This window comes from Boleophthalmus pectinirostris, unplaced genomic scaffold, assembly GCF_026225935.1.
Source record: "Boleophthalmus pectinirostris isolate CB_2022bp ecotype Guang Dong unplaced genomic scaffold, ASM2622593v1 HiC_scaffold_11, whole genome shotgun sequence".
NCBI lineage: Eukaryota > Metazoa > Chordata > Actinopteri > Gobiiformes > Gobiidae > Boleophthalmus > Boleophthalmus pectinirostris.
In genome coordinates this window covers 766,063-792,500 of record NW_026570994.1, presented here as the reverse complement: position 1 = coordinate 792,500, position 26,438 = coordinate 766,063, and the positions used below count along the sequence as shown (strand labels likewise).

The 26,438-nt window shown below is 37.7% G+C and overlaps 2 protein-coding genes across 3 annotated transcripts in view; one reads left to right on the top strand and one right to left on the bottom strand.

The window, feature by feature from the left end:
- Positions 1–1,644, bottom strand: part of arl6ip6 (ADP-ribosylation factor-like 6 interacting protein 6) — a 2,046-nt gene extending 402 nt beyond the window's left edge. The window contains exons 1-4 of the mRNA XM_020941816.2: positions 1,297–1,644; positions 1,178–1,231; positions 450–576; positions 1–382 (exon numbers count right to left, since the gene is read on the bottom strand). The exon at positions 1–382 is cut by the window's left edge and continues 402 nt beyond it. Of these exons, the coding sequence (XP_020797475.1) occupies positions 301–382; positions 450–576; positions 1,178–1,231; positions 1,297–1,441 (408 nt within the window). The 5' untranslated portion in view covers positions 1,442–1,644 and the 3' untranslated portion in view covers positions 1–300. The remainder of the gene's footprint in view (positions 383–449; positions 577–1,177; positions 1,232–1,296) is intronic.
- A 983-nt stretch (positions 1,645–2,627) lies between these two features.
- Positions 2,628–22,480, top strand: arhgap1 (Rho GTPase activating protein 1). Of its 2 annotated transcripts, XM_055165475.1 has the most exons (14): positions 2,628–2,743; positions 6,920–7,148; positions 7,744–7,782; positions 8,469–8,567; positions 10,243–10,330; positions 10,567–10,698; positions 12,014–12,100; positions 12,211–12,309; positions 12,778–12,885; positions 14,202–14,278; positions 14,524–14,601; positions 14,679–14,807; positions 15,568–15,671; positions 17,338–22,480. In XM_055165475.1, the coding sequence occupies exons 2-14, from the start codon at positions 7,031–7,033 to the stop codon at positions 17,503–17,505; spliced, it is 1,326 nt and encodes a 441-aa protein (XP_055021450.1). In that variant the 5' UTR covers positions 2,628–2,743; positions 6,920–7,030; the 3' UTR covers positions 17,506–22,480. The 2 variants fall into 2 exon arrangements, with proteins under 2 accessions (XP_055021450.1, XP_055021452.1); XM_055165477.1 differs by lacking the exon at positions 7,744–7,782.
- The last annotated feature ends 3,958 nt before the right edge of the window (positions 22,481–26,438 follow it).

Sequence of the window (26,438 nt, the reverse complement as noted above, 5' to 3'; positions counted from 1 at the left end):
TATTTTTACTGCAATATAGAGTACTGTTGTATTTACTTCTGCAGACCTTAGTATTTTGAAGTAACAGTACTCTCTCTTTAGGTTATGCGTATCATCTACTAAAATCTACTCATGGGTTTCTGGTTACACTGTATTTTGAGGACTTTTTCCTAATCCAAAGCTATAATATATTTTGTTTTAAATTGTTAATTGCTATGGCAATGGTCCTAATTCTAATCATGCTGAAATCCATGGATAGCATCTACCTGGATATTCAACATTTAGAAACTAGACAAGGCAAGATTGCACTCATAAATATTGTCAGCTGAGACTCCAAATAACTGTAACCATCGCCATGACGCCATTCAGCGCAGCCATCCCATAATCCAGCCCGACCCCGTCACTATGGAAACACTTGCATTAGTATTAGTGACGCAAAAGAAAGAAGAAGAAAGTGTTTTGTGTGTTACCTGTCTTGGGGTGAACCATGTGGGCGTGTCCTGCTGTTGTGGGAGGAGTCCAGGTGAGTCAGGATCCAGGAGGAGGCGGCGCAAACACCAGCCACGACCAGAGAGATGACTAAAATGCTCCAGAAACCTACAGGGCATAAACTGTTGTTTATAATATTACAGATTACTGGTAAATAGTGTTTGGCAAATAAACTGTAAGTTAACTAAAGGTTGATGATGTCCCCAAATAAGAAATCTGTATGCAGAGACTAATAAGGGGATTTCTTTCACAGTAATTAGAAAACATAAAATAGGCAAGAGTGGTTCTGTACAGTACACAGTACGGTGGTGAAGCCCATGCTTAATTTAAATATAGAACATATGTCGAGACATTTTTCCAAGTGTATTAAAGTAGAGGGTACATGACAGATCAAAATTCACAGTGTACACGACTATAAAAAGTTTGGGACATCCACCCCAGTTCACCCTAAAACAAGTAGAAAAACAAGCTGCACGAACCTTTAAGTTAACTTAATTTTGCACTGCACAGACCAATTTAAGCAAAGGTGTAGAAATGCTAAATGATCATACACATTAATATAGGCATTTTATTATCTATTTACAGTCATTAAGCTGTTACAGAACGCTGATACACCTGTAATACACTGTAATAACTATTCTCTCCAGTCTTTGTACTGAATCCTTCCATGTCGTAGGGCCTATACTTTGACATATTATGAAATATTTACCCAGCATCTTTTGTTCAGTTCCATCTTCTCTTTTGCCTCTCAGCTGTCGCAGTTCTGGAAAACAATCAAATATGTATAATCACACTAACAACTGGAAAAGTAAAACTGAGCATGTTTACCTTTGAGGACAGGGTAGAGGAGGGCGCACACACAGCCCACCACCGCCAGGACCACCGTAGAACTCAGCACCGACAGCACCAATCCCACAAGCCCGGGTCTGGAGCTCTCTCTGCGGGTCAGCCCCTGCCCAGCGCCCTCAGACATCCTTACAATCCTCCCTATCCGGTGCTCTGCCAAAGCCTTACCTGAGCCTGCTGCACTCACTTCACCATAACTTTGGAATATTTCTCCCCAAATCACAACTTTCTCAGCCCAAAGTTTTCCTCGCCATTTTGTCGTGCAGGTTACTTCCGCACGCAGATCTGCAGATCTGCACAGACAGGTCGGTGGAGGTCAGTCCTGCTGCGGCTGCGTTCCTCAGGATTCTGCACTGCCCTGTTCTACCGCGAGAGGGCGCTTAAGACGCGCGCGTGTGTGTGAATCATGGACCTGTTCAAATAACTGAAGAGGTTTGATACATGGTTTGATAGGTGTGAACGGTGAGTGGTTCCTTCCGCTCTGAGTGCGTTGAAGGTGTAAAAGCGCCATGTCAAATGTGACCTATTACCAGTTTAGCTTTTACCTACATAATATATGCACATTTCCTACCAACTTTACTTCAAATCTATTATAATTATGTTACAACATATAAAAGCTATAGCAGCAAGACAGTATACAGGGTGTCCCAAGAAATATGACATTATTTTAAAAGCAGTTATCTTGAAAACTACTAAGTGAAGCGCAATGTTGATGTTGGTTCCAGATCCTTTAGTCCTGCAGAAGCAGCCCAACTCTTTACACTTTTGGTACCAAGTCCAAATTTGTTTTTCAGTTGGTGAAGTTTTTTCAAATATTGTATTGAAGCTGCACAGTCTTGGGTGAGTGTGTGCAGCAGATTCCAAGACGCAAAATGACTTCTCTCTGGGAGTGAACGGCTCAATCTGAAAACAAAACAAAATTAAAACATTCAATATAAAATCTTGATCTGTTTCTATACAATCTGTGAAAATTTGAGGTTATTTCAACAAGAATTACCAAAATTATTGGACTGTGAAATGATGTCAAATCTTTTGGGACACCCTACATAACTAATAATTTTTTTTGGAAAAAAATGTCTATACAAGAAATTCATCAATTGCAATTTTTCCCATTTTAAATATTTAATGACAAATTTAATTATGTAATTGTATATTTCTCAGAATCGATCCATCCTCTAGTCCTCCATACCAAAGAAGTCTTGAAAGAATGGTTAAAAGTACAAGTGAAAAAGTAGAACTCTCATTTGAAGTGGAAAAAGTACTCATTTTATTTTGTAGAGGAACCTGTCAAGGGCCTTCTGCTTTTATTGTGACGGGGCGTGGGCGGAAGAGGAGCCGACGCAGATGTTGATGTCAACAGTGGAAACCTTCTGCGACAACAGCCTTCACAAGATTCACCTACGAGGCTTTTTATCGCCTCACCATTACGGTAAAACCATATTCAAACCTGTCGTAATTCACATGTAATGAAGATCTAGTGCTAATGCTAACACACAGCCTCCCCAGCCCTGTTGAAGTGTTATCTCTGTTAACTAGACGCTAAAAGGAATGCATGGGCTAAATGGAGCCAAAATACGACAACAATGTGCTGTATTTTAGGAATTTCCAGTGATGTAGCTTTGAAAATATTTAATTTTAACTGTGTGTATTTTTTCCAATCACACGATCTTAAATGGACTTGAATAATGCGTGCAAATGAAATGCTAATTGGTCTCATTTTGACAGATTGCGCCTCAGCTAACTTTGCTTTATGGCTGCTCTTTCTGCGCCGGTCTGAAATACTCAAATCACTTTTAATCTGAGGGTTCATCATACATTATATGCACTTGTTGCTTTGAGTAGCCTACATTTACAGTTCTACGTCTTGTGGTACAGAAACAGTGGTGTCTATTTGGAACTTACATATTATTTTAATATATCTTTTCCATTGGTTATTATTATTATGAACATCTGCATTTGTATTCGTCCCCATGTTACACACTTGGAATGGTTTAGACTTCATGCAAGAGAGCAAGGAGAAGTTGAGTTAATATGTCTGTCTGCTTGTCTGTACTGTGTGATATTTGTTGGAGTGCCATATACAGCTGGCATTACTGCTACTAGCACTACTACTACTACTACTTCTGGTACTGCAGAAAATCCTTAATGCCTCTTTATGTATCCCATTCTTAAATTAAGGCTTGACAGAAGCATATATTGGATTTCTAAGATAGAAATCGTGAAGTATTTTGTTAATCATTATTATTATACAAAAGTGCACCTGGTCATGGTTAAGTCCACAAAAAGTAATTATAGTTTTATAGCCTATGTCCATCATAAAAATGCTTTAGGTGAGCATTGTAGGTCAGCTGTTCATCTTATGTATACAGGGTGGGAACTGAACCATCTGCTGGTGTCTAGGTTGATCTTGTAACCTTTTTTAATGCAATTACCATACATGCCAGTATTTATGACAAAATGGAAAGTCAGGAAGTGTATGATTGTTATGTTTTTTTTTTTAATATAAAGATGCACTATGTAACTTTTCAGAAAGAGGGTGTCTCTTGGTTTGTTTTGCCAGAATTAGATTGAGATTTAAGCTCAGCAAGGCACTTACAAAGATGGTAAGATAGGGCTGAAGATAACACGATTAGTTTTGTATTCAGTGTGCCCATGGATTAACACATTTACTATTGAACTGTGACATTCCTGAGCTTTCTAGTCACATATAAGATGGTCACTAACAAAGCCACTACTACAAATCCATTTTAGGTCAACAGTCTGCAGTGCACAGCTCACACACTTCTATGGTTCTTGGTTTGTAGCGCTATTTATTTAAAGCTACACGCTGTCAGCTGGCATAACGTCACACGGGGGGCACTACTGCATCTGTATCAGTGTATGTGTGTGTGTGTGTGGACGGACCCTGAGGCGAGTGCGACATTAAAGGGGAAGTGTGATGGTGGAGAGAAAGCAGTGGCCGACAAGAGGAAGATAGAATGGTTATTAAGGGGAACTAATACTATCATGGGTGCAATGTGTTGATGAATTTTCATGTACATACATGGTATAAAATGATCCACTTCTGCCCAAAACAAAATTACGAGAATCAGACATTATTTTACGTAATGTGTAGTGTCATCGGATAGGCCTCAGAATGTTGTGATTTATTTTTAAATAATTATTTAAATTGAGATATGTTTTTGTTCTTTGAGTTTTTTGTTGTTGACAGAATACATTGAATAGAAAAAGGGGACTAGACTGAGCTGGAACTAGGGCTGGTATCATTAAGAAGTTGCTGATACGATACATACCTCGATACATAGGCCACGATACGATACATATCTTAATACATTGAGCTTTCAATTTTATACAGTATACTGTATTTCAAATTGATTCAATACAGTTCAGTAAAAATAAAGGCTAAATCACGACTGTGATACTAAAAGTCTTTATTAAACCACTTCTTGTGCAAAGTTCATATGAAACATTTTAATAATCAAAACAGTGAAAATGTTAAAAATGCTGAATAAACCAATTTCCTTCCACTAAACAAGCAACAAAAGTGTAGCTCTGTAACAAAATAATTGAGAAAATATGCCAAAAAATACTCTTGCCGATACATCGATACAGCAGCTCACGGTATCGATACTGTATGATCACATTAAACGAGATGATATATCGATATTTTAATATTTTTGCACAGCCCTAGTTAACACGGACTGGTACTGGTATTTAAATTTCAAAATCTATTATGTTTCTGATGTAAGCACTCAATTCTAATTTCTATATCACAATGATGAATAACAAATGAATTTAATTTTCAACTCAGAATAATAACAGCTCCTTTAATATTATGATAAAAGATCCAGTTAGCTGGGTTTTTAGGAATCAGTCTATATTATGGGGAGCGGTGTGCAAAAGATGTGAGATGAATCAAAAAATTTATAATAATAATAACAGTAATAATAATTACAACTTGATTGTGTTATAAAGTACCAGGAATAAGGGTCAGATTCTTGACCCTTTGCGTGCAGTCCAGAGTAATATCAGAAAGAATTGACAGGATTAAAGCGGGTCCAAAATATGTCTAACCAAGGTCAAAACCATTACTAAACCAGAGTTAAAATAGGAAAACTGAAACTGCGTAATAATCCTATAGTTGACCCTAGAGCTTAGCGCCTTTCTTCCTTTCTCACGTCTTCCATTGCAGCATCTCCTCTCCGCTGGTTAAATCCTCCACACTGCGGCGGAGGGTGCAGCTAGTTGATAAGCCCAAATTGGAGCCCAGTTGCTAGGAGACGCTGCGTGTGGGCTCCGGGGCGCGTGTCACTCCACTCTGCAGAGGTTAGCGTGCGGTGGCTAGCTGACTCTGGTGCTAACATAACTGTAGTGTTGGAGTCAGCAAGCCACTTCCTCTGCAGTCGACTTTATCTAAACATGATCAAAGCTCGGTCCCTCTGTCTGAGGAGGAATCTGTGAGCTTGTATTTTTTAAAGGTCTTATATTAGGCAAGAGATTAGATTCTTGTGAGTTTTAGGGCATGTTAGAATGTTTTACCTCATTTAAAACATATCTGGAGATGAGTAATGCCTTATTATTAGGGGTGTGCAAAAATATTGAATTATCAATATATCATACTGTTTAATGTGATGATACAGTATTGGTATCGTGAGCTGCTGTATCGATATATCACCAAGAGTATTTTTTGATATATTTTACAAAATTATTTTGTTAAGCTACAGTTTTGTTGTTTGTTTAGTGGAAGGAAACTGGTTCATGTGACACATTTGACATTTTCATTGTTTTGATGATTAAAGCGTTTGTTTCATATGAACTTTGCACAAGAAATGGTTTAACAAAGACTTTTAGTATCACAGCTATGATTTCGTTTTTTTTTTTTTTTAAACTGTATCGAATCAAATTGAAATATATTGTATTGAATCGTATCGTATTGTAAGCTCACTGTATCGCGATACATATCGTATCGTGGCCTATGTATCGAGGTATGTATCGTATCTGCAACTTCTGAATGACATCCAGCCCTACATATTATTACTCTCTCTCTACATTTCCAAAGCTCAAAACCCTATGTTCTACCTTGTGATGTCATGTAGTGATAATTTTCAAGTGAACAACTACATTTTCCATTTAATTTAGTAAAAATTGGCAATTCCAGGGCTGAAATTATCTAAATGATTTTAGTGAAGGTGTATGGAGTTTGAAAAAAAGAATACTTGTATTACCACCTGACATCACAAGGTGGAACAGAGTGTTTTCAGTTTGAGTGTGTTAAACATGTGTGAATGAAACAAAACAAGTTTTCGATGAGGAAACATTATAACATTATAGATTAGAAAACTGCAAAAATATGGACTCCTTAAAATAAAATAATAAACTAAATTTGAATTCCATGTGTAGTGTCTAGTTTCTATAATAAGAAAACTATCAAACTGGCTCAGCGTGACGTGTCATCTTCCAAACAAGGTTGTAACATGACACTTCAGCATTTTTGTGGTTCATTTTGCATTCAGTTTTTGTGCAAGACTTAAACCTCAACCAAGACATTTATATTCATGTGTACAGGGTCTGTCCTTTTGAGAATTTCCTATTTTTGTGTTTTTAGGTGCAGCTCCTTCTGTCAGAGTCGTCCTGTTGTGCATGGGAACATCACTGTAGTACCTAGCAGACCATAGACCATCAGCGGCAGTCAGTGTAGCGCCCCCTGGTGTTTGCGATGTCTTCATCAGACCTCCTGGTGGACCTGAGTGAGGACCCGGCAACGGCACAGTTAGGTCAGCTCAAACTCTCCACGTACGAGGACCAGCAGTGGCCCGCTGACGAGCCCGCCTCAGGTGAGACTCTGCTTGGGTCAGACTCAGCCTCCTGCCCTGGACGCCTCACAACAAGGGTACAAGGAGAAATGACGAAAAATTGTGTCTGGAGGGTAGAGCCAGATTTGTGCTTTTGTAATAGTATTTCCAATAAGACTCAAGGTGAAGGAGAGTCATCCAAATCGTTATCAAATAAAATAAAAAGCAATCTTGTTCTAAATCAATTGAGAGTGAAAGAGAAAGGTCAGATGGACTGAAACGTTGTGCTAATAAAAGTGAACCAAGAGTGAGACAGTGCGGGGGTCTTTATAAAAACACTTTCAGCTAAGTGTCTCTCCTCCAATGCCCTTGTCTAAACAGTGTCCCTGTCTAAACAGAAACTGGCTGATATTGATGAAAATATTGTCTACATTTTTGTTTTGTTGTTTATTCACACAATAATGAGAAACAGTAAAAAATGTGAACATGAATGTTCTGTATTTGCATATGATTATACAGGAAACTAAAACAATATAATTATAGTCTATAATTGACTATGATTGCTATTACTATCCAACTTTGTACAACACGCGCATACTGGTATGAAGTGTAATGGGTTTTTTGTATTTGATAACAGCCATACGCAGACAAAGAGCGGCCACACATATTTGGAAAAGTAAGTAGTTGTGGTATAAAGTGGTTTGTAATACTGTGGTCATTGATTGGTAAGACACATTTGATATTGAGAATATAAAGATTGTTTCATTCACACATGTTTGGCACACACATCCTGCAGATTTAGGCTGAGTTCTCTGTTCCACCTTGTGATGTCATGTTGTAATACAGTAAACTTCTTACATCTTCACTAGAATCATTTGGATTTCATATCATTTCATTTGGAACAGAGCATTTCGAGCTTTAGAGATACAGGCAGACTAAGAATAAGGATTACTCAAACATGTGTGAACGAAACAAAATACAATTCCAGTTATGTTTACCAAGGTAACAACATTTTAACATGATTTAAAACTCACAAGAGTCAAATTTGCATTATATACTTTAGGTACTTTAACTAACCCAACTTTTACTCAACCAGGATCCAGGGGGAGACATACTTCAAAGTACAATTATTATCAAATTGTTTAGATTACAGACCCTCCCACCGGATCCTGCACTACTTCCTGGTATAAAAAGGTGATTTAAAAAAAAAAATCTGACATGGCAACACGCTGGTACGAGGAGGTGATGATGGTCTCACTGTCTGGGCTACTCTACATCTATAATACATTACTTTACTTACTATAAACAGTGAAGGTTATGGCTGTGTTTGTGGTAGATCTATAATTCTGTTTCATGTTCCAGAGTCGGAGTCCACTCAGCCCTTTGATGCCGCCTCTCCGCACCTGCCCTGGGACCACCCCTTCTATGACATCGCCCGCCATCAGATCATTGAAGTGGCAGGTACCTATTGTGCTTTTGTCTGCTATATGTATGACACCCGTAGATCATTTTATTATATTTTAGATATTTTAAATTCCAATATTGATCTGAAACAACTCCACTGATTTCTGAATTGGAAAATTGCAGAGCCTAATGGGAGTCAATTTCTGCCTGCACCTTTACAGTACGTTGCAATAAACATAATCACAATGGCATGAATATAGCAGGAGAATAAATATTACTCAAACATTCATGAATCCCTCTAAATAAAACTTTGAGAGTGTAAATGAGAAGGGAAACTATTTTAACTCTGAAAAGTGCATTATACACAATAGATCTCTTTTAACATCATCAACACAAGCCTTGTATATTAGCTGAAATTAGGAGCACTATATAACTGAAGGGTCTGTGACCTGCTTGACTTCATGAATATGGGCCCGGTCAAGCAGAAGTAAACAGCAAGGCCAAAAATTCAAGTTAATGCATCTGATATAAAAATGTATTCAACAGATACATATGTACTCTAGTTTATGAAACTGTTGACCTTTTTTCTGTACCATTTTTGGTTCTAAAGTTCCATATGTTTTAAAAAGACCATGTATGAAACATGGAACAAAAATTATTTCCCAAATTTCAAAGACCTGAAAATCATGTAAATAAATTGATGTATTTCATCATATCTTGTGTTATTCCATCTTTGAACTGTTGATGAAGGTACATGATTAAAAAAAAAAAAAAAAGTATTTAAAATGATAAAAATTTGTTTGGAAGGACTGACATATTTTATAGAAATAGTTTCCTTTCATTTTGAAGTAATATTAAAGTATTCAGAAGAAAAAAAGCTGACAAATTATGCAAAATCATGCACCTTCTACTTGTTTGCACAATTTTCCCTCCGTTACTTTCCCTCCGTTACCATGACCTTTCTTAATAAAAAATCTCATGACTCAAAAAGTAAGAGGTTTTTCAACCTAATCTTGTACCATATGGTAGAAAACTATATGAAGCAAATATTCAAACCAGTTTGTTAAGGATATGTAAGTGAGAACCGCTAGTTATCACTGTTTGTATTTATTGCCCAAAAAGTGCTGCATATTTCATTCCCTCCGTTACCAACATGAGTTTTAAAATTTTTTGTCAACAACTTGAAAGAATATCACAGGTTTAACTTTACCCTGTTGGAGTGTAACTCTTTCCTACATTCTGATACTTTACTTATTTCAATAGTCCCTCTAGTTTCTGAATAAGAGCTATTTGAATGTCAAAAATCTGCCCCTCTGTTTCCCTCCGTTACCACTTGACCAGACCTATATGTTACCTCCCTTCCTAGAAAGTTCCACAGTATGATATCAAACTTATCTTCTTGCATTTATTTGATTACAGGCTTTTTATTGCTCAGAAAAAACTTGAAAAACATGCATTCTTTCTATGAGTGGTGTCGCATCTCCAGAGATCTGACCTGTAACTTGGCCTGCTGGCATCATCTGCTTGTCTCAAAGGAGAAATATAAATTCAATGCCATACTGTGGGACATTCAAGCCAATGCAATAACATCTCCATCGGGACAAGAAGTTAGCAGTGCCTCCAGCAGAAAAGTGACACCTTCAGTTATAGTAGTTACATAATAAAATACATTCCAGGTGTATTTTCTCTTGTGCATTCCCAAAACGGTTGTGTCCATTGTTTGTGTCCATAGGGGATGACAACTTTGGGAGGAAGGTCATCGTGTTCAACGCTTGCAGGATGCCACCCCAGCACCAACTGGACCATCACAAGCTCCTCATGTGAGTGTGTGTGTGTGTGTCTGTCTGTGTGTATATGTGTGCGTTACTTCACTCATTCAATTATAATTAATCTGTGAAGTAAGTATCATTAAAACGTACAAAGGAAATGACATCAACTTTAAGCAAAAAAGTCAAAGTGAAGTTTTCCTATGTCCAGTAAGATTGGACCAATTTTAGCATAATAAACGTTAATATTGAGCATTTTGTGTTGATTATGTAAACTGGTTCTTGTGCAGGTACCTGAAAGGCACTCTGGACCAGTATGTGGAGAGCGACTACACCCTGATCTACTTCCACCATGGTCTGACCAGTGAGAACAAACCTTCTCTGGGCTGGCTGCGTGACGCCTACAGGGAGTTTGACAGAAAGTATGACATTTGAGCTTTGTCAGTGACCTAATATTTCATTGGGTTAAAAAATAGATTGGCAATTGATCAAATATACTGTATTGTTAGTATATTAGAGTGGGGATTCAGACGATTTTTTTTGTCCGAGAGTGGCTCGCATCCGAGAGCAGTGACTGAATCTGACCCGAGCCCAATAGGCAGATATTAGTGTCCAAGTCCGACCGAACCTGACACAATTAAAATCACACTATTTTCATCTGGCTATTAATGACACACATAGGATATTATTTTATGTGGCCTCTAACAGACACAGAGATGCAAAATACAAGCGAAAATAATCAGAAGGCTTTATTCCTCACCTCTCGTAAAGTGGAAAATTTAAAGTGCTGCATCTCATCCACATTATCCATACAATTTGTCCTCCACAAATAATGACTCCAGTCCACAAAACCTCGCTGTGATTCCAGTTTGAAGCGTTCTTAAAGTAAAAAGGTGAGAGTGTTTCCTTACATGTGTTTGTTTACACACAGAGCTCAGATTGAGGTGAAGCTGCAAATTAAAGATAAGGACTTTACTTCCTTTGTGCTTTATCTCCAATCTTTATACATTGTGGTTTTGCACCACATTTCACAAATAATAACAAAGTCTTGACATGTATCTAAACTAGAAGTGCAGAACTCTGATCTTTGAACACTTAAGAGTCTCAGAACCACTGGTTTTACTGTAGACAGGAAACGGCTGATGCGATCGTGCTCACAGCTTTATATCCTGTGGTCCGCAGACAGGTCCCACTGCAGCCATTAAGTCTCATTAGATTCTCCTCGTGTCTGTGGTGTGTGCTTTTAAAAAAAAATACCGAAAAAGCCTGTAGTGTGTGGCGACCTTAATAATAAAATCACTAGTTGACCAATCCAAAAATAATCAGTTAATCGAAAAAAAATAAAATAAATCACTGACCTCACTGATGACTGATAATTGTTACAGCTCCATTTCGTTGTTTCTTTCTTTACTGACCTCTTGTGGCTGAAGGATCATTGTCATTTCACTTATAAGGTCAGATTATGGTAGTGCTTATAGACTACTACTAAATGTGTTCTTTTTTGAGTGCACTTATTTAGATTAAAGCAACACTTTATTTCATGAGTAAATGCTTTAAAGGACATCTGCCAGGACAAAGCTCTAAGGTAATACTACTTCGACACTGACAGCCCACTTCAGTTTAAAAGGAAGGACATATGTCTATACAGTTATGGTTGGATAAGCCTGTACTTGCTTCTGTGTCCATTTATTAAACCATAAGAAAAATGTTTATAATAACTTTATTTTGTGTTTCTAGGTATAAAAAGAACATTAAGGCTCTGTACATCGTTCACCCCACAATGTTTATCAGGACACTTCTAATTCTCTTCAAACCACTCATTAGGTATTTTTTTTTATATGTATATGTGTATGTATGTATATATATATATATATATATATATATTTTTTTTTTTTACCAGTTCAAAAATAATGATGCATGTTGTATTTTTGCAGTTTTAAGTTTGGCCGAAAGATCAACTACGTGAACTACCTGAGCGAGCTGGAGGACGTGGTCAAATGTGAGCAGCTTGTAATCCCGGCCCGTGTCAGAGAGTAAGACAATATTATACACATTATACTATTATGGTAGAGCAATGCACACAAAAAAGTTTTGAAACCTCAAGAAAAATTCAAAATGATTTAAACAACACATTTTCAGGAGTCTGATCAATATGACCTTTCGTAGTCCTGTTTAAGACTTTGATTTTGAACAAAGTGAGAAAGACTAACTGAAAAAGTGTTGCCTAATACTAGCTGGCTTGTGACTGTAATTTTATGTGTGAGGGACTTTAGCAGCACAAATCAGCTCACCTTTTGTAGTTTCAGCTTGTTTTTGGTCAGACTGTGTTGAAATACAACTCAGAATAAAGTCTAACAAAGCCTCAAATGGAGCATGCCTACAGTTAGTGTCACAGACCTGTGTTGACCCCAGTGTAGTTCTTGTAGCTAGAATGAGTTGTTGATTTAAATGAACAGTATTTCAGTGTTCTTTGTATGTCTCATGTTATGTTTTGTGTGTAGATATGACAACAAACTGAGAGCGTCGCTGAAGCCCACAGCCCAGCCCCCCATGTCCCCCCCTCGCTCCCCTCCTCTGCCTGACCAGGTGTTCGGAGTGCCCCTCTCCATGTAAGACTCACTGATCCACTCTTACATAACACTCTTAAAGGTGAACTATGTCACTTTTCTAGTGGATGGTCAGTGTTTCCCACAGACTAATTACCTCCTCCGATCGGACGACACACGCCAGCACAGTTTGCTCATAGAAATGATGTTAGAGGAAGATCTGTAGTTTAAACTCCATGGTGATTATTGTTTTGCCTGGAATGTCCCACAGTATGGTCATATATATTTATATTAAGGGTGTAACGATATCCAAGTCTCACGATACGATATCGCCACAGTATGAACCTCACGGTACGATATTTATTGCGATATCGTGGAAAAGCTCTCGATCTGGTGGGGAGGCTCATGATTAGGGATGTAACAATATCCAAATCTCACAGTACAAGATTTTCACAATATACGGCTCATGGTACGATATTTATTGTGATATTTTGTGGAGACTAAATGGCTAAAAGTGTTAATGGTTGTTAAGTGACTTTTTCCTATTAAAATGACTTAATCCAAAGAACTAAGACTTAAAAGTGTTAGAACTGTTATTTCTTCTTGCACTTTACACTGAAATGGAGCAAAGGATCATATTGTATGTAGTTCCCTCTGTCTTTTTTAGCTGTTGCTGCACCATAACTCTTCATTTAAGCAAAGAGGCTTATAATTCGATATATTGTGATGGTCCACGATGTTATTGTGAGAACTTTGACGATATGATATCACAATATTTCGGTTATTGTTACATCCCTAATTTATATGTCCATAATGAGCAGGTGATACCATCAGGCCAAGTTACAGGTCAATTCTGTGGTGAGGCAAACATTAAAAACACCTATAATTGAATAAATTGCTAAATACATTTTTATGCCGGTGGAGCATTCCAGGAAAAGCAGTAGGAGTCCTACAAGTACCTACAAGAAGGTAGTTAGAGTCCTCAATAGAAAAGTTACACAATGTGGCTTTAAATGTTTAATATTCCACTTCAACATTTTCCATCTGTGTCCTTGATGTCCAGACTTTTCATTTATGACAGTTCTTCATGCACAAAGTAGAATGAGAGGCTCACTTGGGGTTGGCAGATCCTACAGCTACTTCAACTTGAATTTGTGTCCTTAGTAATATACAACTGCTCATGTCATTTTGTTTTTTATTGTATTAAGTTGCTCTATGCACTATCATAAAAATCAATGTTACTCTGGCAGGGAAAAATGGACGCCTTTGCTGTATATTTAATTTTGTGATGAAATATTGTTTGAGCAGCTGTCTGGTGCGGTCAGTCCTGTCCACAGTTTGGTCATTGTCACTATTGTTTTGGGTTTTTGTTTGTCCAGCCTGAGACAGAGGAGCGCCGATGGAGAGCCCGTTCCCGTGGTGATGAGGGACACTGTCAGCTTCCTGTCTGAACGAGGTAACCGACCACCAACAAAATGCACCATATAATCTTTGAGATATGGCTTGAATGTGACAAAACCTATCTATTCCCATATCAGTTTATAATAACCGTCGTTTTTATTTTTGAGTGATGAAAAATGAAATGGTTAAAAATGGTTGTCCTCTAGAACAAAAGTAAAACTGTGAATTTATATTTTGTTAAATTATAGGCTCTTTGACAGTTAGAAGTCATATTTTATGTTGTCTTTGTGTATGTTGCAGGTTTAGAGATGGAGGGAATCTTCAGACGCTCTGCTAACGTCACTCTGGTCAAGGAGGTCCAGAAGCGCTACAACTCTGGTAACAAACTCCACACAATATCCCTGCACATCTCCTCTATTCTCCTGCTGATCCCTGCTGTGTGGTGCTCTCTGCAGGTGAAGCGGTCAACTTCTATGACATGGAGGACGTGCACTTGGCTGCAGTGATCCTCAAGACGTTCCTCAGAGAGCTGCCTGAACCTCTGCTCACCTACCACCTCTACAACGATATCGTCAACTTTGCCTGTAATTCTCATTTTAAGTTTGTCCTCCATGTTAGCGTTTTGATATATATTTAGACTCTGACTTTGTCAAACTTTAATGAACGACAAGGGAAATGATTTGGACACAGTATCTATTGTCGTAGCCTCAAGATAATTTTTTCACGGTTTTGGTCTCGTCTTGCGCATTTGGACTCACTCTTGTCACAGACTTGAGTTCAGGTTAAAACATCATCATTCCTGTCCATCTGCCTCACGTCAGTCTGCTGCTCCTCACCTTTTCGTGCTCTTGATTTGGTCTCGATGGGCCATAGTCTTGGCCTTGTCTCGGTCTTGACCTTTAAAAGTCTTGGTCTTGTCTTGGTCTTGTCTCGGTCTCTGGATCCTGTGGTCTGGGACGGGTCTTGGTCTTGGTCTTGATTAGTGTGATCTTGACTACAACATTAACAGTATCTCACACATCACAATATATGATAATAACAAAGAGCAACAATATAAATGTTAATGCTAAATTCTAAATAAGTAGCAAGTGTCAAATAAGGCATAATTATGACATATATTTGTTCAAGTAAAAATAAAATATAGAGATGGTAAATGGTAAATGGTCACATTTTTTTTATAAACAAAAGGTCATAAGGAACAAGTGTGCAAAGATAAAATGATAATTGACAGGACATAGGGTTATCTGTTACATAGGGGTGAGTTGTGGAGTGTGGTACAGTATGAAATGAATGTAGTTTTGTATCTGTCACTGTCTGACAGATAAAGTGTTTGCTTGTGTGCAGCGGTGCCAGAGGAGAGTCAGGTGACTGTCATGAAGACCCTGGTGGAGTCTCTGCCCGAGGAGAACTATGCATCGCTCAGATACCTCATCACGTTCCTCGCACAGGTATGGCTGCTCTTCTGTGTGAAATTTAACAGATGGAAAATAATCCTTGGAATCCTCAGTAAACACTTGAATTTGATTGTGGTGCTTTCAAAGTTGCAAAAGTGTCTGAAACAAATGGATTTTCCATTGAAAATTGGTAATTAAAATGCTACACTATTGCTGTAGCTATTAACAAATCAAAACCTTTTTCCACCATTTGTGTTTTGTTTATTGCTTATGATATTAAAAGTTGTCCAGGAGGTGTTGTTAGAACCTTGTATTATTTTATTAGTCCTTATTCAAGGGTCTAGAATAGATTTTTTCCCCCCATGCTTTGTCTCAGTACGGGTATATTATAGAAGCAGCTCTCGGGGCCTGTCTATATCTTATTATAAAGTATTTTTATCATCCAGGAAATATGCTGTTGGCATGCTAGTTGCTTACGTGATGAACCAGTTCCTTCTAGGTTCTGTAAGAATCCAGAAGGGACTGGAACCAGACAACAAAGCATGAAAATCCTCCATCCAAATTTGTGAGAATCCAACCACAGCCGCTGATTTGTAGTACATGTCTCTCAAAGGCGGAAGACACCTCCTTTTAACATTCAAAACAAACAAAGGTCTTTTACCTGAGATCGATTGTTGATTCTCTACAAATCTGCGCTCCTTTTTTCTGTATAATCAGTGTTTGTTTGTGACACGTAATGACCATGTGTCTCCCTGTCTCACATGTCAGTCACATCCTCTGAAATCAAGGAGACGGGATCCGGCTCTAGATCCACTCGTCTTTGTGATGTTTTGTCAGAGTGGGGGATTCTGGCTGGTCAATAGATCTATTAAAAAACTGGATAGAGTATTGCTGCTTGTAGCTGTCTTTAGTTGGCTTAGTGGACACTCACCAGGGGCGGACTGGCAGTCTTGACGCTCTGGAAAAGTCCAGAAGGGCCATCTGACCATGGGGCCGACTGGGGCCAACCCCACTGAATTGTGCGAACTGCTTTCGATAACAGGCCGAATGGTAGGGGAAAAGTCCAGGGCTGTTTCTGGTCCCAGTCCGCCCCTGACACTCACTGGTACTACAGTGAAAAAATCCCTCTGGCCCAGAAAATATTTTTCCCATAGAGCGCAATGTAATCATAAACTTCTTGTGTTCGGCTGACAGGGCACCTACAGCTTCTTTTCTTGGATTTTGTGGAGATTTTTACCTGTTTTCAGATCACAAACTTTTTCTCAGCTCAAATCTGTAATTTGTCTTCAAACCTGCTTTTTTAATCGTTAGCTCCGCTCTTCTCTACTCTAGCTCCTTTTGCTCTGATTGGTCAAAGTGATCACGTGATACACGAGACAGCGCTCCTTGCACGAGCTCGCCTGCATTGGCGTGTGCCCGTGGGAGAAAAGAGCACTACTGTGCATGTTCAGTGGGCAGGGAGCCACTGGAATGACTTGAATGAGCGGAGATGTTTAGGGCTGGTCAGGTGTGCTAGTTACTGTCAGCAGTGGTGGGATGGCAAAACTGAAAAGCCAGTAAACAGCTACAATACCTTTAATAGGGCAGAACGCTCACAATACCATTTCTTGGAGGCACTTTGTTTTAGGCAGTTATAGTCATTTAATATATTATAAGAATGAACAAAAAGTGAAGTGCTGTTTATGTGTCATGCATCCCTCACCTCCTCTTTGTGTCCCAGGTGTCCGCCAACAGTGAAATCAACAAGATGACCAACAGTAACCTGGCCGTGGTGTTTGGGCCCAACCTGCTGTGGGGGCGGGACAACGCCATGTCACTCAGCGCCATCGGACCAATCAACAACTTCACCCGAATCTTACTGGATCAGCAGCATCTGGTGTTCACCTAAAGCTCCTCTCCTGCCTGACACCATCGTACTGAAAGCATTAAGAACCATTGACAGCACTTAGATATGAAAAAATCTTTGATTCATTTTAAATATATATGCATAAAGTTCTGTCAATGTTAATGCTATAATTAGTCTAAGGGCTGTTGTTTTGGGCCATTTCAGACACTAAAAATATATACAAGTCCGCACAAAGTCTATCCATAAACCAAGTACGTGTCTGTAATGTAGCAGTGAGGACATGGTCTGCTTAGTTTGAAGTGCCCGTAGTGAAAAGTGTTGATGTATAAATGTGTGGTACATGTGTGAACTTAGCGGCATTTCAGACAAAAAAATTACCTATAGATATTATCAGGGACAGTAGGCATTCATACTACACACGCATAAGAAAACTCTAGTGCAGTGTTTCTCAAAATGCGGGACAGGACTGAATAGTGTGTGAGTGAAATGTGAAGACTTAAATAAGTACTTAAATAAATCAAAAAAAAAAAAAAAAAAAAGTCAATACACGTTAATTTGAATCAAATTAAAAAGTAAATAAATAAATTAAAATACATATGATTTCTGTGTAAATGTGCAAAAAAAAGAAAAAAAAACAATTTACGTTGTAATCCATTTGTCCTGTCCGTAAAAAGTTTTTGAAGGAAAAGACTTTTATGAAACTGTGAGGTTTTAAGTAATTGAGTAAATATAAGTAAGTTTGTAAAAAGTAAAAAAAAAACAACAACATATATATATATTTGAAGTTTTGGAAACCCTGCACTAAAGAAAATATTACTGTACAAGAAAACATTCAACATTCAATATAATTCTGCATGTGGTACCTTAGTTCGTCTGTGGCTGTAGTTCGGAGAGTAGCCACTAGATGTCCCCGCTCCCCGTCAGTCTGTAGTGTGCTCTGTGGCGTGTGTGCGTGTGTGCGCGTGTGTGGTGCCAAAAAGACAGAGGAAGAAGACGATGATATTACAAAGTGGGTTTTCTATTGAAGTCTCAGGTAAAAGAGGCGGGTCCCAAACCTCCAGGACAATCCGTTCGAAGCAGCTGATTGGACGAAGTGTCAGCCGTAGCTCGTCTCTCATTGCTTCTCACTGGTCACACGCTCTGCTCTCTGCTCTTGTGTGTTTTATGTTTTTCCCATTTGTGAGTGAGGTCTTCATCTCTCTGTAACTTCATTTCATTCTGATGTGGTGGATTAGAATATATATACCAGTACAGTAGTTACAGTAGTTGTCCAGAAAAAGTACTTTGCTTGTGTGGCGTGGTCTGGTTCGGATCTCTGTAGGTTTGTAGTAAAGAAAAAAGCTTAGTTGTAATGCCCAAAAACAAAAATATTATTCTTGTAGTAAATATTGTACAAGAAACCATCCAAAGTATTTCACAGTTAACAGATTTAAAGAGTTGTAGTGACGTTCTAAATTCAATAGATAACATAATTATTGTATTATCAGCATTATTAAAGGTGCACTGTGTCACTTTTTTGGGTTGGGAGTCCATCACCTTGTTGTTTCTATGGATATGTCACTGCTCTATCTGCAATGTTTCACAGTATGACATTAAACAGCTCACATCGCTTACTTTTATTCAATTACAGGTGGTTTTATATCTGAAAAATACCAGACCATCCACCAGAAAAGTTACACAATGCACCTTTAAATCTAAGTTGTACTCTAACCGTTTAATTGTAAAATGTATAAAATTGTGACATTACCAAAAATGAACTGTTACAGGACTAGACTAGACACGATCCGTTCCTTCTCACCCTCTGTAACAGCTGTGTAGATTTCCAGGTAAAGGCCGCCACACACCGCAGGAGAATTTGACTGATTTTGGTTGCAATTTGCAATTTTCCGAGTTTACGGAGGTGTGACCCGACTTTGTGTCTTTGTGTCAGTGTGACTCTGGTGGTTCTGATCTGACAGAGCAGCTCAAACATCAGCAACGCTACAGTAACAGCCAATAAAACAGAGCGTCAGGGGCAAAGGAGTGACAGACACAGAGACAAAATACAACCTCGAGATATAGCGAGATTGTATTCCTCACGTCTTTTAAAGTGGTAAATTTAAACTTCAGTGTCTCATCGACATTATCCAGAGAAATTGTCCTCCACAAATAATGACCCCAGTTCACAAAACAGCTGGGCTGTGAATCCAGTTTGAGGCATTGTTTAAAAGTAAAAAGGTGAGAGTAGTTCCTCACGTGTGTCCGTTTACATCCACACAGCTCACAGATCGAGCTGAAGCTGCAGATTAGTGACAGTGACTCTACTTCCTATGGACTTTATCTCCAATCTTTTCTGCTTTAAAAATCCTGTATCTGAAGTATTGCACCACATTTTACAAATAATAACAACACAGTTTTGACTTGGATCTAAACTAGAAGTGCAGAGCTCTGATCTTTGAACACTTAAGAGACTCAGAGCCACTGGTTTTACTGTCGACGGGAAACAGTTGACGCCATCACGCTCACAGTTTTATATCCTGTGGTCTGCAGACAGATCCCACTGCAGTCTTTGTGATAGGAGATTTTAAATCTCGTAAGATTCTCCTCGTGTCTGTGGTGTGCGCATGTTTAAGTGTTGCATGTTTAAATATTGCTTAAGACCGAAAAATCCTGCAGTGTGTGGCTGCCTTAACAGTAGATTGAATTCTTAAAATTTGCAGCTCTGTCAGTAAATAGTTTCATTTAGATTTAGTTTTGTCTTGTCTGCGCCAATGGCCACTTATCCAATCACTAATGTACACCTGCCTTCACAGATGCCATTCTATTGAGTTAGTCTTCCAGTATTTGAACATTAATTAGCAAATAACTTTATCATTTTGTCTACAAGCCCTTAACGATTCACTAATTATTCTGTTTCCTTATTTTTTTATATTTACTTTGACCATGAAGCTTGAGATTTTAGAGATTTTGTCCGTCCAAAAACATCTGCACTGAAATATGATGCCGAACTAAATCATTTGAGTTTACCCAAAATCTTGCCTTCTACGTTGTAATCTGCCAAATATCGTAATGCAGTGTTCTTGTTTGTTGTTTACCAAACGCCATTTGAAGCCTTGTGTTTGCAGCCATTTTCTTCCAACAGAGCAGACTTCAGGCAGGGTCCATTCTAGTCCATATCCACAGTACATGTTGACAAAAGTACTTCTTATGCTTCTAAATAGATATACTACTATCACTCATCATGTATGTGAACTTGCTCAAGCTGTTTTGTTTTGTTTGTGATTTAACGGCACCAAAAGTTTGAGTGAATGAAACTAAACTGTTAAAGGCATGGGACGATAGATTACAATTTTTTATTTTATTTATTTTATTTTTTATAGCTTTCCATGAATAATAACGCAAACCTCTAAATGCCACAGTACTGAAAAATTTAAGAAAATTTTGATTTCAAATTTCCAAAAAAATCTGAAAAACAAATGGAATTAATGAATAATCTTAAAAAAAAAAAAATGAATTCAATATTGCCAAAGGAACAGCTGGTTCTTCTCCTCCCACATAAACACCACTGTACAAGAGCCAAAAAAAGAGCAAAGAAACACTTGTCGTGCTACGTGTTTGTGTGTTTGTGTTGTTGAGTTTCGGATGAAATCATCACTCGGCCAACTACATTCATTACAAACAGGGCGTAACTAAATAAACTTTGCCAAAAAGCAGCTTCCTGGTCAGATGGAGGTTAATTAGGGTTTAAGTACAGAACAGAACACTCAGTTCAAACATCTGTGAATTTACCAGGTCAAATACGTCATTGAAAAGTGAATCAGAATGTGATGAAATGGGGACGACGGCTCTGGTTCCCATGATGTCGTATTTATATATTTTAGAAAAAGAAAAAAAATAGAACAATTTGTGGACAGTGGTCTTATAGTCACTCAAAATATGGCAAAAAAAAGTTGACTTTCCAAATGTATTGTTCAACCTTGATAGTAAAATAAACAAAGATCACAATGTTATGCCAACTTAAAGAAACTGATTTGACTCAACTAAGAATTTGAAGTTTGGTTAAAGACGCAGTTTTACAGTATTTAGCATCAAATGTCAAGTTTAAACCTGAATCTCAAAAGTCAGGTAAAAAATATAATATATATATAATATAATGATTTTTTTAAATACAGTTTATTCAGGTACCAAATATAAATCCTTTTCATTGTCCATAAGATAATAATACAATGAAGCGTATTGTAATATTATCGATTACTGCACATTCCAACTTTTTTTCTTTCAATTTTGATTTATTATTAAAACTAAAAACAAAATGAATAATACTCACACCTGTTAGCGTCCCATGCCTGTGCTGTCAGTCTGTGGTGTGTGTGTGTGTGTGTGTGTGAGTGAGTGTGTGTGTGTGTATCTACCAAACTGTGCTTTCTGTATCGTTCATATTTTGGAGGTGATTTGATAAAAAATAATATTCTTGATCATATGAATAAGTGCATATGTGTAACTAAGTGATGTATGCCATTGAAGTGCCATTGTGCCGCTTGGCCATAGATTAAACCAGAGGTGCTCAGAGCTGTGTGGACATTAGCAAGACTGCCCAGTGCCCATAGGAATATGATTAACTTTTATTAATATATGCTATGGACCAAAACACACACTCCATTCTTTTCAAATGACAATCACTTTTATTTTTTGTTTTCTCCCAAAAATTATGTTATTTTCTAACTTAATCATTCCATTTCCCCATACAAAATAGTTTATCCTTGTGATGCTCACCATGTATTTTCCTGCTAATGGGCTCGGTCTAATCTATGGAACGTCGTACTGTAGCCGTTGTCATAGTGACGGTAAACAACATTTCTCTAGGAAGGAATGATTGGTTTTCCAGATTCTTGGACTTCTTGATATCTAGTGAACTTTATTTTCTTAATTCTTTTTTTCACCCTTTTACTTTTGATATGACGTGGACTGTGTATATGTGTCAGATATTATTGTGTAATTATAATGATGAATGCAGCCAATAAAATATCACTGAAAATCACGTTTGGTCTTGAATAGGGACATTTTTTCTGTCCTCAGCTTTTGGTTACTTCTGTGCACCACCTTTATAAATGGATAAAATGTCTAGCCCAACAACACAAAGGCAATATGAAATGTGGGTGACAGTAGCTCAGTTGGTAGAGTGTCCACTGATCTGAAGGTTGGCAGTTTGAATCCCACTCTCAACATCAAACATCAGTGTTTGAGCAGTCAGGTCCATGGACAGATTCCATCTCCCACAGTGCTGTCATTGTGTCCTTAAACATAACCCACCTCACTCTGAGTGTCTACGTACACTGTGTATGAATGTGTATGAATGTGTGTGTGGCGGGGGGGTGAGTGTATGTGAATCGGTGAGTGGTTTTAAAGATCTTTGAGTACCTTTAAGATGGAAAAGACACTATGTAAAAATGTGACCATTTACTATGAAATGTGCAAAATAGAATTCAAACCACACGACTTTTGCTCATCATCATAAATTCAGAAAATATACTGCAAACAAAGTTGAAAAAAACTGAGGCACTCAAAAAGTACAAAATAATGAAAAGCCTTTCATAGCACAGAGCAGATAAAGTTAAAATCATGCCAACGCGTTTGGGCCCTTCGGCCTTTTAAAGTTATAGGTGTAGGTCACATGTTCATCCCCTGGTGCATGATGGGACATGTAGGCTGAATAGATTTTACTTACAATGTATTTAAGATCAGATAAGATACAATATACAAGATATAAATAGTACAATTCCCAACAACCAATGTATAGAAAGATACACAGTTTAAAAATATATAGTGCAAAAAATACAAAAGTGCTACAGATACAACATGTATAATTTGTATAATATAGTAGAGGGCTGGTCTTAAACAGTTTCATGGGGACAAAGATATATAAAAACAGGAACTGCTTACACATTTAAAGCTTGTGGTTTTAAAGGAAGGAAGAGAAATCGAACTCTCCACTGAGTCCTGGGAACTGTGTAGTCTCGAGAGTGTAGATCCAGAAGGGTGCTCTCTGTAGTCGTTTTTTTTCTGTCTATCTCCTCCTCTTATTGTTTCTTTAATATGTTCAATTGCACAGATTTTTTGACTTTTACAGCTGCCATGGTTGGTGTCTTTATAATGCACAGCCAGAGGATACAGAGATTACAGGTTCTTACTGCCTAGTTTGTGTTCAGTCAGTCTGTGTATGTATGCTCATAATTGTATCTATTTATTCACATATTTAAGATCATATTTTTCATTTGTATCATTTGTACATAACCATAACAGCTGTTCTTAAATTTCATCTTCTTGTGTCTCCCTCTCCAAACCAGTCTGTCAACACAGCACTGTTTATCTCTGTTCACAAGTGTCAGAGGAAAGTACCTGGATGATCTGATCAGATGTTGAATAATCACCTGATACTCAAACAGTTGGTGGTTAGAAATCTGCGTGTACCAGTTCAAAGTTATAAGAACACAACAGTTCAAAGTTATAAGAACATATATTATGAGGATATTGAGGATGTTCTATAGTTCTAATCTATGACACCTGTGGATCACTCTGTTATATTTGCACATTTAAAATCACAATATTCATCTAAAACAACTTGCCTGCTGACTTTTGCCGTGAACTTGTTGGCTCCTCTGATGGACAGCTGCCCACATCTGCGAGTAGAAGATTTCTTTCACATTTAAATGACTACATAACACTACTGAAACCCATGCATATCACAGATTAAGAAAATACAACTGGAGAAGGAAGGAAGTACAGAGCAGTGGGTGTAATCATTCCAAATACAACTTCAAAAAGGGACATGGGAAGTGAAAACAACTATAACATGGTTAAAGGATTTTTCAGAATAGGTCTGCCTTAAGCTGTTGATGTGCCCTTGGGCCTGACACTACACCAAATTTTGTCTGTGTGAGCATGAAATATTGTCCCACAGTAATAAAGTGTTGAAATAGTAGAAGTATTTGAGCGCACTGTGTCTCAAAAACACTGAATTTACCAAATGTTCCTGCCTTTGGACCATGGTGCAATCGTCATTTCACAATAACTCAACAAAAAACAAAAATATGGGAATTCTACTGTTTCTCAACCCAAACCATATAAAACCTATCAACTATGAGACAGTGTTAAAGACAAGATCTGCACACTCACAGCAACTACTACTACAAAGTGAGTATACTCTTACTGCTACTACTACTGCTACTACTACCTGTACTGTGACAACTACTACTACTACCAATCACAAGTCTCATTCATGTTTTCTTGTAGTTTGGACTTAAACTCATTCAACATGAAGAGTTTGCAGATTGCTGTGCTCCTCCTTGTGCTCTTCATTGGAACATGTAAGTAAAATAAAGTTTTAAAGAGCCCATATGATTCTATTTTCTCATCTATGGTATAATGTTGTTTCCTCATTAGAAACACACCCAGCATTGTTTTTTTTTTTTTGCTTTGTTTGTTTTATGGACACACAAACCCTTCATATTTAAGCTTGGTTCTTTTCTCAAATTGAAAACAGTCTGCTCCACCCTATGATGTCACGTGTTAGTACAGGAGGTGCTCCGTACACCTTCACTAGAATCATTTGAATCCTTTCAGCCCTGGAATGTTCTATGTCTATTGAACAAAAGGTAATAAGTTCCTGTTCATTTGAAAACTACACTTCAGAAGGTGGAACACAACATTTTGAGCTTTGGGCATGTATAGACAGACTAATAATGCAGGATTACTCAAACATGAAAAGGAAACAAAACACAACTCTGAGTATGTTTTCGACGAGGTAACAACATTCTAACCTGGCTTAAAGCTCACAATAGTTCATTTTGTGTAATATAGAAGTAAAATAATAGTCGTATCAAACATTATTGAAGTGTACAACAAATATTATATTGAAATTTGGATCAAAACATGACTCACTGCCATCAGCTGTAATACAGGTGACACAGTTTTGATTTAGATTATGACTAATGTCTAATCTGTGGTTTTATTGTGTACTTGAACGCAGCACAAAGCTCCATTGTCAGAGTGCTTGGTGATAGAGACAATCCCGTCTGACTGCGTTATGTGTGAACCCTCAGGCAAACACAGACACAACTTGCAACTATAATGAATTGTTATTGACATAATTAGTCAATCAAACTCATTTTAAAAGTAGGCTAATGTAACTAATACTATGCCAATCATACAAACTGTTTTTAATGTGAAAAGAGTATTTCATTTATTAACTTAAAGGCAAAGGAGAAATTCAATTTATCAACTGGACAAATGTTAATTTAGGTCAAAAATGTTTCACAGCTCATCCAATCAGCTTCAGTTTGGATGAAGCAGCGAATTGAAGAAAAGTTGCAAAATCGATCTAAATTAACATTTGTCCAGTTGATAAATTGAATTTCTCCTTTGGATTCTGCCTGGATGACTGAGAGATTCTACAAACTTATTAACTTAAACTTTTATTGCCTTTTTTGGTATTCCACTGTATGGCATTAAAGATCCTCTTTTACACAAAATGGATTCACGTGAGCTTTATGCCGTGTTATAATGTTGTTGCATCATCAGCTGTGTTTTGTTTCATTCACACGTGTTTGAGTAATCCTGCATTATTAGTCTGTCTACATCCACAAAGCACAAAATGCTCCACCTTGTGATGTCATGTAGTGAGAGTTTTCAAGCTTTACTTCAGTAGAGATTGGCAATTCTATGGCTGAAATGATCCAAATGATTCTAGTGAAGGTGTCTGGAGTTTAAAAACAGAGTGGAGCACTTCCTGTATTACCACATGACATCACAAGGTGGAACAGAGTGTTTTGCGTTTGAGAGAGGAACTCCTAAATACACAGGGTTTGTGTGTTAAACATGTGTGAATGAAACAAAACACACCTCCCTGTGTTTTTGATGAGAAAACATAAAATAGATCAGAAAAGAACGTGATTTGGGCTCTTTAATGTCTTATTGTGGCATCTGAAAAACTACAGAGG